A 13,540-nucleotide genomic window follows, 5' to 3' on the forward strand; every position below is an offset into this window, starting at 1 on the left:
GGTGGAGGCAAGCTCTTCTACCACCACCACCAGCCCACTCACTCCCTCGTCCCACCTTTTCCGGCACCGATCACCTGGGGCACGCCATGCTCTCCTGGGCCCCCACCCAGGCGTGGAAGGCAAAGTCTGTGTCCGGGTGCTTGGGGCAGGGAGGGGCACCGGGCAGTCAGACTCCCGGGTCCATCTGAGTCCACGCGGCTCACAGCTCTTCCCCTGCAGCCAGCCACGTTTCCTAGGGCAGAGGTGCAGATTAATCCTGCCTGATCAAGGATTCCAGGGCTTGGGCTTGTGGTTCCACTCCCAGGAATGACCTCTGGTCTGGCCTGCTGGTTTCTGGATCGGTAGCCACACAAACAACTTCCCTGCACACGTGGACAGAACAGGCTAAACCTGAGGCAGACAGGAATCACACATCTTGCACAAAGGGGGAGAAAATCCATCCCAAAGAGCAAATGAATGCACTAAAGAGATCTGGTTCAAATTAATGGTTTTATTTCCATCTGTAACACTAGTAGAGGAGTCAAAAACAGACTGATGTACATGGATATAGTTTAAATGTAACAAAGAAAGATCTGAACTATGTACAATGAAGAAAGGAAAATGTTCTTTTTCTTACCAACCTATTTTGCAGTTTCTGAATAGCAGAAACTAAACATTTTTTCCCAATTTAGTATGAAGGAATACAACCTAATAATCAACCATTTGTCCTTAAGCACAAAACTTAAAGGAGATTTGGGCTGCACGGTCATCCTGGGTTCTGAAGTCTGGGCACTGTTGGCACAGAACAAAAGAGGTTCCATGAAGCCCAGAGGAACTTAAAGGCAATGATGTCCAATCAGAGGGCAGACACACCCAGCATCAGGCCGATGGGAACTGACGTCCTGCCCCCCTTGACTCCAAGTAGAAAATTATTACTTTCATCCAAATTAACCAGAAGTGAGCCAAATAGTTAAAAGTCAGAATGAAGAATAAAACAAATTTTTTTTTCACACAGAGGAGGGACACTCCTTCAGCCCCGTTTAAAGTGAATTCCGTGCCGAGTCCCTGCTCCTTCAGAAGGGTAAACTGAAGGTCAGTTATTGCTAGCAAAGCCAGAGAAGGCCCCTTCCCACCTTGCAGCTGTTTCACACGAAGAGGCTGGTGGTTTGGCTAGAAGCCCTCTGAGGAGGGTGCAGAGGCCAAGGCGGGCGGCCGCAGCAAGGCCTCTCCCCTGCCGGCTGCCCCCAGGCCCTGCGCCGTGAGGGGCAGTCAGGTCACCCTGTTGCCTCCTTGAGGACCAAGATGTTCACACCGAGGGAGCTGAGCAGAGCGTGTTATCTGGGTCGCTTGGGGAGAAGAGGCCGCCATACTTTGCCAACCAAACCTATGGAGCAGTCAAAAGCCCAAAAGGTCAGAGGAGCAGCTTCTGAAATGAATGTCAGCCGGTGTGGGGGGTGTGGGTGAAAGCCAAGGCGGAGCCCAGCTAGTATCAGGTGGGCCGAACTCTTTGAAACTCAGGGGAGCTGACTTGGACAACAGCAGGGATGTGGGTGGCTGGTAAGGCCTCACGTACTGCCACCAGCTCTGTCTTTACACTCGAGTGGACATTAGGCAGTGGGAACTGAGGACCAGAGGGCATGTGGCAAACACAGGACAGATCTGATCGGAAAAGAGAGAGGATATCCAACCACACGTCTGCCCTATATACCTTGCACGGCCTGCACCAGGTGAAAAACTATGGGGCACAGGCTAAGTTCCTGAGAACAGGTGGTGAATAGGACGGGATGTGACAGGCACCGCTCCACGGGCAATATGAGGCCTCTGAGGGGACACTGACAGTGCTACATCTCCTGTGCTGCTGGAAAGTAGGCAAAGAACAGGCTTTATTGCACATTTCGTTCTTAGGAAACCGGGAGTTGCCCTGTAGAGAGTCTCCTGGTCTGCAGCATCCCGCACATCACTGCTGAGGTGTGGGTGGAGTCATGGGGCACCCCAGACTCGCCAGGGAAGAAAAACGCCCGGTGGTGGGTCTTTCTAGGGCTGTGCTCACACCTGTGGTCCTCGGGCCAGATGGACCTGGTCTAGCTCGGTCGCTGAGGCGGACTGACGCCAGGGACGACAGAGCCCGCCTGGGAGAGCCGGGCCAGCCCCTTGATGACACTGCCAGGAGGGAGCTGGGGCAGACTTTCCAAAAGGGGGAAATTTCTTGGCAGACATGCAGGCTCCAGAAAGAGGCTGGAACCACGATTCTCAATTCCGATGTGCCTAACTCCCTCTTTCCTACCCTGGAACCAGGAGGCCCAGGGGGGCAGAGGTGGGGACCCCCGCCTGGGCCCTGGCTCCAGCTCCACCGCAGTAAACCGGAGGTAACGAAAGGGTCTAAGAGCGGGTTTGAAACAAAAGAGCAGTTTACATATCAGACGTTGGCTCTGAAATAGTCTTTCTGAGCTCAGGAAATTGAGGCAGAGAAGCCATGAAAGGCTTAGTGGAGGACCTAGCCCGGCTGTCTGTCCGTCTGCCTCTCCTGACACTCTCCACACTTCATATATAAATGGGGTGGTATCGTTTGTGGTTGATCTTTTTCCTGCAAGTTGGGCAAGTGTTAGCATTCTTAAGGGAGTCACGGAGGCACTGGCTACAAAAGACGTGGCCGCATTCTGTAGAAACGATGAGACGTCCGTTCTGTACAATCTAGAAAACACAAGAAGGAACAGCCTTCACGTGTGCCCTGGTCCCATGGCGGCAGAGAGCCCCACTTCTGCTGTGACAAGGGGAAGAAGGGCTGGGCAGCTCTGCAGGACTGAACACACCTACTCGCCCTGCAGCGTCAGGCGACTACGACAGGGTCTCTAAGGCCCAGGGCAGAGGCGGGAGCCACTCTCCCGGCAGCAGCCACCCAAGGGTTGCAGGGACCCCAGGTGCCCGCACCCACAGGCCTGCTGAGGCCCAGGGCTGCCGTGCGGGCACACAGGGCGGTGCTGGGGGGCGCAGGGGCCACGGGAAATACCGGCAGCTTCTGCTTAGGCTGGGACAGGAAACACACAGGACTGGTGTGCTCAACGGGGGCCAGGGCTGAAGGCTGCAGGGCCCAAAGAGAAGCTGGCACGTTCTCCCCTCACACACAGATGTGTGACAGGCCACACACAGCGGCCACGCGGACTGCAGAACAGAGGTGTCAAATGCCACCTAACGAGAAGATCCTCTCTGCCCGCTTCTTCCACTGAAGCAGTGTGGACACCAGGAGCCAGGAAGACACGGCAGGGCTGGCTTACCTCAGAGTACCCGTCCATGCAGATCGGACAGCTGACAGTACCAGAGGGCCTACAATCACAGGGCTTCGGGTCAGTTCCTCAGCAACCCCACCATTCAATCCCTCAGAGTGGCTTCACAGAAGCAGCCCAGATCCCCCCTTAGCACAGGCATCGGAAGCCCCCCCAAGAAGGCCAGCTGCCCCAAGGGGGGCGCAGCAGGGAGGTGAGAGGGGAACAAGAGAAGACGCCCTGTCCTCCCCGACCCAGGCTGTACTCTCTGCCTCCCCATCTGGGGCAGGGGCTGTGCCCAGCCCCTCTGAGCATTCCTAGTGCAGGACATGGGAAGCCACTGGATCTGGCCTTCACAGCAGGTGGCCCAGGGATGTCCACACCCACCCTGCCCATGCCGGGCACACCCTCGTCCCTCCAGGAACGGCTGAACCAGCTCTGAATCCAGCCCCGCCTGTCCCCAGCTGCTGGGCAGCTGCTCCAAGAAGACGTTCTCGAGCCACGGGCTCACAGAGCTTGGACAAGGTCCAGTATTTCCAATGGTCTACCCCCTGAGAAATGGAGGTGGGGGGAGAGAAGATTCCCCTCTCCAGGGGACGAGGGGACCCACGGGGCCAGAGGCTTCTGGTGAGGAAGCAGGCTGGTGGGGGCTGGCACCTGAGTCCTGCGGCTGCCTCCTCTCTGGCGTGTCTAGGAGTGTGGGTGGTCACGTACACATCTCTGTCCCTGGACACCTCCTCGTCATCACTGCTCACGACACAGCTGTCGGCATGGTCCTGGCGCGGCCGCCTGGCGTTCCTCCTCGGCCGCCTCCTTTCTAAGAGAGGAGTCCACGCTCAGGGCAGGGTCGCCAGCCCCATCACCTCACCACTCCCTTCCCACCGGGAAAGGCCAGCGCCAACCCGAGAGGCACAGGACCACACCCAGAAGGTCCTGCCCAGCTCTACAGAGGCCACCCTCCGGTCTTCCCAGGAGGAGCCCCACCTCTGCCACGAGCAGGTGCCTGAGCAGTGGGGAGTCCAAGGCAGTCAGCCTTCTCTAAACTCTGATGGGACCACAGCTCCACCCTAGGGGTACTGTCTTCTCAGCGAGCACAGGGCACTGACCGCAGGGGTCTTCCCGCCTGGCATTCTCGCACCCACAGGCCTGGCAAGGCCTTTGGCGTCACACCCCTCACCCACATCAGTTCTGCACCCAAACCCAATGAAAGAGAGAGGAAACCACTTACCATCAACAATCTATTAAAACGGAGGAAAACAAAAGAGAAAAGGAACATCAGTACGACATAAAATACTCTGTATATTTCAAAAAAACTTATCTTAAATGACACAATTGAAGCATTTCTTATTTCAAATGCAAAAATCCTCAGAGGACCAGTAAAGCCTCCCCACCCCAGGGGATGGGACAGGTGCAGGGAGAGGGCCTGCCCCTGCCCAGCACTGACGGGAGGTCTGGACACCTCCCCTCCAGTAAGGTGCATCCTGGGCGCCTCCGCCTCCTGGCAGCTGGCACGCTGTGTGCCTCGGCCTGCCACACGCCGAGTGAGTCGGAGCTGCCAGCCTCGTGACCTGAAAGTTACTCACCATGTGGCAGGTGCTGGCTTTCTCTTCTGGAGAACAGAGGCACCAGCGCCCCCAGCTCACCGTGGACATGGAGCCCAGGACTAAGTCCGTACGCTCTCCTTGTCCGGTGGGCCAGTGACAAGCATCTTGTTCCATGAACCTTTACTGGTAGGAGGGTGTGCAGTACTTATCCTGGGATATAATCAAGTAATTAAACAGAGCAGGGCGTGCAGGGACTAACAAGTGGCACACGAAGGGCTGAGACCACCCTGACTCCAGGTTCTCCAGAAACACACACGAGTTACTGAGAACCTGAGGCCGCCATCGGCTACTCAGCAGAACTTACACTAGGATTACTATGCTACAATAGTTTCATACCCCATGGCTTCAACCCTCTCTGAGCTCCTATACCTGTCTGTCTACGGTGTCACCAGTGGCACACCTCTTCCTCTTGTTCGTCACAGACCATCACCTATTTCAGGAAAGCCCCACTGCCCACCTCTCTTTGGCCGACACCCATGGCAGAGGGCATGCTGTCCTGCCCTGCAGAAACCAGAAGCTCTCTCCATCCCAACTCCCCATGGCAGGGATTTTGGACACAAACTAAGTTCCACCAGTGAGACAGCACCAATTTCAGCCGCTGGAGGTGGACACGGCTGGCAATATCAACAGGCAGTCCTGGCCCAGGCTGCAGTGTCCTTGGCCCAGGCCCCTCCTCCCTAGCAAGGGGGTAAGGTATTGGTTCCTTGAACCCAAGGAGATCAGTGCAGGTGATGGCTCCCATCTCCTGACCCTCTGCTTGGGGCGGAGGTAATGGTCCCATGGTGGGTCAAGGCCAAGATGTCTGGGGTTATTCCTAGAGTCCTGCTCCTCCAGCCCTTTCAACACCAAGAAGCATCTCCTCCCATGTATTAAAATCCATTTATGCTTTGGAACTAGAGCGGATTCAGTTTTCCAACCTGAACCATGACAGATTCAAGTAGCCATCCCAGAAAGGAGAGTCTAAGCATAAAGATCTTCATTTTGTGGATGAGAACATAACCCACATTACTACTGAAGGTACCCCCACCTCCCCCTAGAGGAGGCTGGACTGCAGAACTATGAACGTGGGGGACCGTCAATCTCATTATTGGGATATTTACTAGAAAAAAAGCTTGGGCTGACAGGAGGTGCAGTCCCCATGAAGTCTACAGAAAGGGAGCTCTGAACTTAACCAAGAACAGAAGGAAAATCTGCTGTGGGCAGGGACGATCCCAGCTTTCCAGCACCCCAACACTGCCTCGCTTCCTTTACCAAGATGGGTCATTCGATTAAGTGTGGACACACCTGGAAGAAATATGGCGTCACTGGCTCCCAGGAAACCAGTGTGTGGGAACCAGGTCTCCACAGGCTCTTGCGAGTCAGACCCAGCTCACTTTCAGGGAGTGCCAAGCTCAGGCCAAACGTCAGCCTCTGGGGAGGTACATACAGCTGCCTAGTCCAAGGCTCAGGACAGGTGTTCCTTACCTAACCACTGGGTAAACGAATACACAGTGGCCAGAGAGCTCCCCTCACTGGTGATGACTCGGTCCCCATCCTCAACAGAAAACCTCAGAGATGAAGCTTCTTGCCCAAAGGGCAGAAAACAACGGCACCACAGCCTGGCTGAGGGACATGAGACACTACGCCTGGTGCTTGGGCCAGCCAGCAGCTGAACCATATCAAATTCCAGCACCCCTGTAAGGTGCCTGCCTGCGAGCACCCTGGAATGGCCCTTCCTCATAGTTGTGGCCCTGCAGGTCACACGGCGCTTGCCTGGTGGGGAGAGGAGGGCAGCTCTGGAGCCTCTCATGTGGCCAAGAGGCCTTTAAAAGCAACAAAACACCAACCCCCCAACCCCCTGGTCTGAACAGCTGAGTTAGTACTGTGGCAAGTGGCCCCCCACAGCCTGCTTCACCTTTGGGTCTGGCTTCCCATTCTTGACTGTGGAATAAAGCACAGGGCGGAGCGCTGAGAGACAAGTGAGGCATCCGGAGTACGAACAAGCCACAGCAGACCCCCGCTGCCGCCTGCTTTCACACCAGGGCACACGGACCCCGGGCCGGTCACGCGAAGGCCCTTTGAGTTTCTGAAGCACAGGTGGGCCTCAGAACATCCACAAGTGCGGACACCCATGTCACAGGCTCCTGGTCAAGCCCTCCTTCTACCAGTAGACGCAACCCCTGGCATTCTAGGCACCTCCGGGGGCTGCAAGAATACGCTGGGTGAAGTAACGGGACTGAGACAGGCAGCCTGGGGTCCTCTGCATGCAAGCGGAGCCCTGGCATTTCTAAGAATGCCTACGCGGCCAAGAGCTCAGCAAGCCACTTGCTTCAGGCAGCCTCCCCACTTGGCATGCTGCTGTACTGGGGAAAACAGCCACCTCCACCCACTGTGCACGAAAGCAGCTGCTCTTTGGATCCAACCGCTGCACGCAGTGCAGGGACGGATCTGTTAGTGCGGCCCTGCCGGGAGGCCCAGGAACACCGGGCCTGCCACGAACACTGCAGTCACAGTAAGCAGCCCCTCCAGCACCACAGACAACCATTTCCCCCGTTCCTGGCCATGGTGACCAGCCCTTCTTGCTTACACGATTATGAAGTCACCAGGTGCCCCTCGGGCCCTTGACTATTCCCCTAGAGATGGACAGGACTCTGTCCCTGCCTGCAAGGGAGCTTCAGTGAAGCAGACTCTTTCCAGTCTCATGAATGAAAATAGGCAGGTATGGAGTGTAACACGAATAGTGTGACTCATAGGCACACCATGGAAACACATCACAAAGAGATTTCAGGGAAACCAACCTGACTTTAAAAGAAAAGTGCCCTGAAAACCTGAACTCACCTACTACCCCAGCTAAGAAGGCAGAAGGATGGAAAATACGAGCAGAGGTTTCCAATAAATGGCAGGCTAGTATTTCCACCAAATTTCCCACTGAAAACCACCAAAACAAGATGAAACATACATACTTTTAAAAAAAGATATATCAAAAAAAAATTATTTGTTCAAACTAAAGGCAATACTATAATCCAGAGGAAAAAAAAATACAGAAGGTTCTTGAAAAACTGAGGCCTGGAACTCCTCAGTCGGTGGCTCAGTCGGTTAAGCGTCTGACTTCGGCTGAGGTCATGATCTCATGGTTTGTGAGTTCAAGCCCCGCATTGGGCTCTGTGCTGACAGCTCGGAGCCTGGAGCCTGCTTCCGATTCTGTGTCTTCCTTCCCCTCTGCCCCTCCCTGGCTCACACTCTGTCTCTCTCTCAAAAATAAACATTAAATTAAAAAAATAAAATAAAATAAATTGAAGCCTACATTTGAAAGCCTCACAGAGAAAACAAAGCCCAGGCAGGTTATCTAGGGAAGGCCAGCTGCTTTGTGCAGGCCAGGTTCAAAGCAAGTCTCAGGAATTACCAAAGAACTGACACATGGAATGTATTTTCTGACCAATAATGCAGTAATTCAAAGAATCAGTAACAACAACAAAGGAAATAAAGAAAATCCCCAATGTTTCAAAGTTAAAAAACAAGTTTGATAAATATGTTGAATTGAATGTAAAATACTAATAACAAAATTTGTAGGATATAGCTTAAAAAGTATAATCTTAAATGCATTTACTGGAAAAGAAATGATGAAAATTAGTAAGTTAGAAAGACAGCAAAATAAACTCAAAGAAAGAAGCAACCATGAATGAAAAAAACTTACAAGAGAAAGGATCCACAAAGCTAAAAGTTGGTTCTCTGAAAGATCTAATAAACCTCTGGTGATACTAATCTAAAAAGACAGAAAACACAAATAACTGAAATCAGAAATGGAAAAAGAGACATCACTACAGATTCCACAGAACATTAAGACATTACAAACAAATTTATACCAATAAAAGTGAAAATTTTAGACAGATCGACCTTTGGCTCAGGTTATGATCTCGCAGTTCGTTAAGTTCGAGCCCCACCTTGGCTCTGTGCTGACAGCTCATAGAGCCTGAAGCCTGTGTCTCCCTCTGTCCCCACCCCCTCTCTCTCTCTCTCTCTCTCTCTCTCGCTCTAAAAAATAAACACTAAAAAATAAAACAATTTTAAAAAGGTGCAAAAATCGTATATATAAAATATTGGCAAACAGAATCTGGCAATATATAAAAAGAAAATATCACATCCACAATATTTAGTTGGTTTAACATTAATATCAATGTGAGCCACCTGAGTGGCTCAGTCAGTCAAGCATCTGACTCTTGGTTTTGGCTCAGGTCGTGGTCTCATGGTTCGTGAGTTCAAGCCCTACATTGGGCTCTGTGCTGATGGTGCACAGAGAAAACCAATGGAGAAAACCAATGAAATTCTTGACTTCTCCACTTCAACATATGAAAGGGGAAAAATTATCCTTCTATGAAGTGTTAAAATTCAGTACATGATTCACGACAAAACTTGCACACCAACAGGAAATGGGAATTTCTCCAATCTGTAAAGGACGTGAACAGCAGCAACAAAACCTACCGCAGAGGGCTTATTTAATGGTTGAAGTCTGAAAAGATTCCTTCGGATTTGGGATGAGACAAGAATGTCCGGGACTGTCACCATTTTTATTCAGCCAGTGCTGAAATTTCTTTCGCCAGGGTGTTAAGGTAAGAAAAAAAAGTAGAAAAGAACCAAAATTTGTTCTGTGCATAGAGAAATCCAAAAGACTTACAGATTAAGAATTGCTAGACTGAGAAAAGTCAATAGATAAAATCAATTAGCAAATAACAAAAAAGAGAAGGAAACTTTATACCATTTTTAGTAGTTTCCTAATATTGCATGTATCTAGGAGTAACTCTTCTAACAAAAGACTCGCAAAACTAAAAGGAACACTGTAAGACTTCACTGAGAGGGGCTAAAGACGCCCCCCTAGAACCACACATGAAAGGCAATTCACGTGGGTTACAGACCTACTTGCAGAAGGCAAAACAGTAACTGTCAGAATACAGCAACATTTTTATATGAAATTTTCTTCAGCAAATTGATAAATCCAACTATTAAAATTAAGAACCTCTTTACATAAATCAAAAAGGCAAACATTTGAGAAGACAGAAAACCTAACAGCAAGCTCATATTTGTCACTTGTAAAACAAAATAAAGCAGGAAGGGGTGCTTGGCTGGCTCAAATGGTAGAGTATGCGCCTCTTGAGCTCCAGCTTTTGAGTTCAAACCCCACGTTGGGAGTTGAGCCCACTTAAAAAAAAAAAAACCAAAAAAACCAAACAAAAAAAACACGAGGTCTAAAAAACCCCACGAGGCAGACAACCAAATGGGGGGAAGGAATGGGGAGAAGACAAGGAGTTGCTCTGTTCTAGATCAATTTCTCCAGCTATTGTAAAAGTTGTGTGTACAGCGTGTGGGTAAAAAGAAGATTTTTACAGGGGCGGCCGGGTGGCTCAGTCGGTTGAGCGTCTGACTTTGGCTCAGGTCATGATCTCAATCCATGAGTTCGAGCCCCGCGTCGGGCTCTGTGCAGACAGCTCAGAGCCTGGAGCCTGCTTCTGATTCTGTGTCTCCCTCTCTCTCTGCACCTCCCCCACTCATGCTGTGTCTCTGTCTCAATAATAAATAAAAACATTAACAAAAAATTAAAAAAAAAAGAAAGATTTTTATAGACACTTCACAAAAGAGGAAAATGAACCACTAATGAACATGAAAAAGTATTCAACCCTAAGAAGAATCAAGGAAATACAAGTTAAAGCCACACAGGAAACTCCCAGGTTACCATGACTGGAAGCAAAGCGGCGGCAAGCACGTGGAGACAGAGGCCCCTCGAACCCTGGCAAGAACGTCAACTAGCACAGCCCCTCTGGAAAAGAGGCATTAATCTGGTAAACATCAAAGATACACATGCCCTGGGATCCAGCAGTGACGGCCTTTTTTGGGTACGCATTGCCCAAAATAAAAGTTGGTTTGGAGAAAAAAATATCTACGCAGAGATGGATTAACTCTTATTGTACCTTACAGCATTTTTTAGTTCTCTTAATTCACTGGGGGTTTTGGAGGCTTTGGGGTTTCAGAGTTGGAAAAATCCAGTCTCTGTGCAATCTCTCATCAGAGGGCTCCCCGACATTCCGAAGCCGTGCCTGGACCCAGGTAAGCAGAGACTCTCGTCCTCAAGATATGGAACTAGCTACTCCCAGCAAGGCAGAAGAGGTACACCTGGCCTGTTCCCAGATTCCGGTAGAACTGGGAAGATCACCCTAATTTGGGAACAGATACATTTATCCATTCACATTCTCCTGCAGGGGAGGCCTGAGGTCACCCTGAACTTACAATTCATCTTGTCCTGAGTTAATACAATTAGGTTTGCCATATAGATCTGCTTAGAGCAAGAACTTCAGCCTTACATGTTAAAAACTGGCATTTGAATTTATTAAAATATACAACAAAAAGTAGAGAATAATTAGAATCAAGAGTGCTATAAAGTCCCAAACCATTATTTTATGGCTGGGAACACTGCAACCACGGTTAAGTCAAGTCCCAAGACCAAAATGACCAGTACATCTGGGACCAGAAAACCAGGACTCCCACCTCCCAGGCCCGCTCCCCCCTCTCCCCATCGCTGGCCTCTGGCCTGCCATCCACTCCTAGGACAGCTCCCCCAACCCTAACAGTGCTGTTCCATGTCTCCTGAGGACTTTCCATGCCCAGGGAAACACAGAGAAAGCAGGAAAGCTCACGAAGGAGCCCATGTAGGGAGGGCAGTCTGGTCATGCAAAAAAAAATACCCAAGGCATGAAAGGGGACTTCATGCTGTTGGCGTGTCACCCAACAGAAGCTGATCACCGTCTCCTTGAGGGCACGAAGGTCGAGCAGGATCCCGGCTATCCCCCCAGGGCTTGTCGTGCTGCAGGTGGGGAGGAGTATCACAGAAAAGAAGGACTTGGCACTGCTTCTAAGTGTCTATCAGCAACTGGGCCGCATGCTTTAGCCAAGGCACCAAAAGAAGCTATCCTTCCAGAACCCCAGGGAGCCTGCGGGACCAGCAGCAAAATTGTGTACATGTACGTACCTCAAAAAACACACCCATCGGGCCGAGGCAGAGACTACTGACAGCTACGCCTACTCCCCACCTGTCTCAGAAAGTTCCAACTGATCTCCAGAGAACTACTGGCTCCTTTCTGGGAGCCGACGTCCCACCTGCGCATGCATCCAGGACCCGTGGGAGGCCGTTTAATAGCTCGGCGAGAACAGCTGCCTCTCCTCTGGGATGGGTGGTGTGTGTGTGTGTGTGTGTGTGTGTGTGTGCGCACGCGTATGCGTGTGGAACACAGGATAGGTTTTAAATCAAGGCCAGAGTCTAAACCTCTAAATCTGTCAAGACAGCTCCTCCTCGTCGCCCTTTTTTCCTTTTAAAGAAGTCCTGAAGCTTCTCAGTGCAACCTTCTTCTGAAGTTCCAAGCACAACCAGAATAAGCCCAGGATCAGTGGGCCCCAAGGCCAGGTGAACACTCAGCCGCTACTGAGCCCAGTCCTCGGTAGCGCCTGCCTCCCACTCGCTCCACTCCACAAAGTACCTATCAGGACAGAAGGTGCTGGAGGCATCCCCGAGAGGCAAACGCAGCCTCAGGATGCGGGGCCAGGGGCGGAGCAGCGGCCGGGACCCACACACAGCGGTGCACCCCCCACGTGGTGGAGGCGGCGTGCCAGACCAGTCCGCAGCACGCCCGCCGCCCGGACCAGGTCTCCCTCCTCGAGGGCCACAGAGGCGAGCGCGCTCTTTGCCAGGGTCCGTAGCCGGCGCCCCAGGAAGGGGGCTCAGGCAGGCTGCCGCCCTCCCTGGAGCCCTGACACAGCTGAGGCGGCAGGCAGCGGTGCAGGGCACCTGCACCCCGTGAGGGGGCCCTCCTGGAACTGAAGAGATCTCGCTCCAGCCAGCTGTGAAGTGTAAACTCACGTGTGCCCGGTACCCCCACGTGCCAGCCACCCGAACACGCACACAACCCCGTGACACATCCCCACTCACAACGCGAAGGAGGCTGAGGAACTTAAGGCCGCACAGCTGGTATCAAGGGTGGAACGGGGGGCTACAGAGGTGGGGTCTCGGGGCTCTCCCCACATGGCTTGTGTGCCAGCTGCAGAAAGGCCACGGTCACAAACATTTACTGTCCACAGGCAGCAAAGCCACAACAAATGATTTTCTAGAAACACCTTCTATCTTGGGCTCTAGTCACTGGGTGCACGAGCTTCTTCGGCACAGGCCACTACTTGTGACCGAGGCCTTCTGAAGTTGACGCTGGCCCAGGGCCCGCAGCCAGGAAGAGGCGACTCTCCGTTCCAACACTTACCACGACAGAGTCATTGTGAGTCAGGTCAACAACCACAGGCTCTAAAGATTCACAGGTCAGGTCCACTATTTCGTCTCCAGCTTCAAAACAAAGCATTTTAACAAGCATTAGGAGAAAAGTAAAGGCACACCGCTCTAAGCATGAAATGATTACAGGTATAAACCTGTGCTAAACCCTACCAAAGGACAGAATGCAGCAGAGGTGACAGCCAATGAATGCCCTTCCAGAATGTTGCTGAGTGGCACTGTGTAGTTTTTACGACTGCACCGAGGGGTGAGGTCTGTGCGCACGCACACCTTTATCCCTGAGGCCTCCCCTGCCACACAACCAGGCCTCTGTGTCCCCACCGGCCCCTGCACAGGGGAGGGGCAGTGACCTACCCAGCAGTGCTGGGGACATGTGGGGACAGGACCAGGCATGCTCACCG

At 51.9% G+C, this 13,540-nt stretch overlaps 1 protein-coding gene across 7 annotated transcripts in view; it reads right to left on the reverse strand.

Annotated features, from left to right (window-relative positions):
- Positions 1 to 470: 470 nt before the first annotated feature.
- Positions 471 to 13,540, reverse strand: part of RNF4 (ring finger protein 4) — a 30,729-nt gene continuing 17,659 nt past the window's right edge. For 4 of the 7 annotated variants that reach the window (XM_043573152.1, XM_043573155.1, XM_043573154.1 and 1 more), the window contains 6 exons: positions 13,114 to 13,193; positions 8,517 to 8,585; positions 4,468 to 4,477; positions 3,897 to 4,056; positions 3,252 to 3,300; positions 471 to 2,670 (listed from right to left, as the gene is read on the reverse strand). In XM_043573152.1, coding sequence (XP_043429087.1) covers positions 2,521 to 2,670; positions 3,252 to 3,300; positions 3,897 to 4,056; positions 4,468 to 4,477; positions 8,517 to 8,585; positions 13,114 to 13,193 — 518 coding nt within the window. In that variant the 3' untranslated portion in view covers positions 471 to 2,520. The remainder of the gene's footprint in view (positions 2,671 to 3,251; positions 3,301 to 3,896; positions 4,057 to 4,467; positions 4,478 to 8,516; positions 8,586 to 13,113; positions 13,194 to 13,540) is intronic. The other 3 variants (XR_006296234.1, XR_006296233.1, XM_043573156.1) reach the window with 3 other exon arrangements.

This window comes from Prionailurus bengalensis, chromosome B1 (genome assembly GCF_016509475.1).
Source record: "Prionailurus bengalensis isolate Pbe53 chromosome B1, Fcat_Pben_1.1_paternal_pri, whole genome shotgun sequence".
NCBI lineage: Eukaryota > Metazoa > Chordata > Mammalia > Carnivora > Felidae > Prionailurus > Prionailurus bengalensis.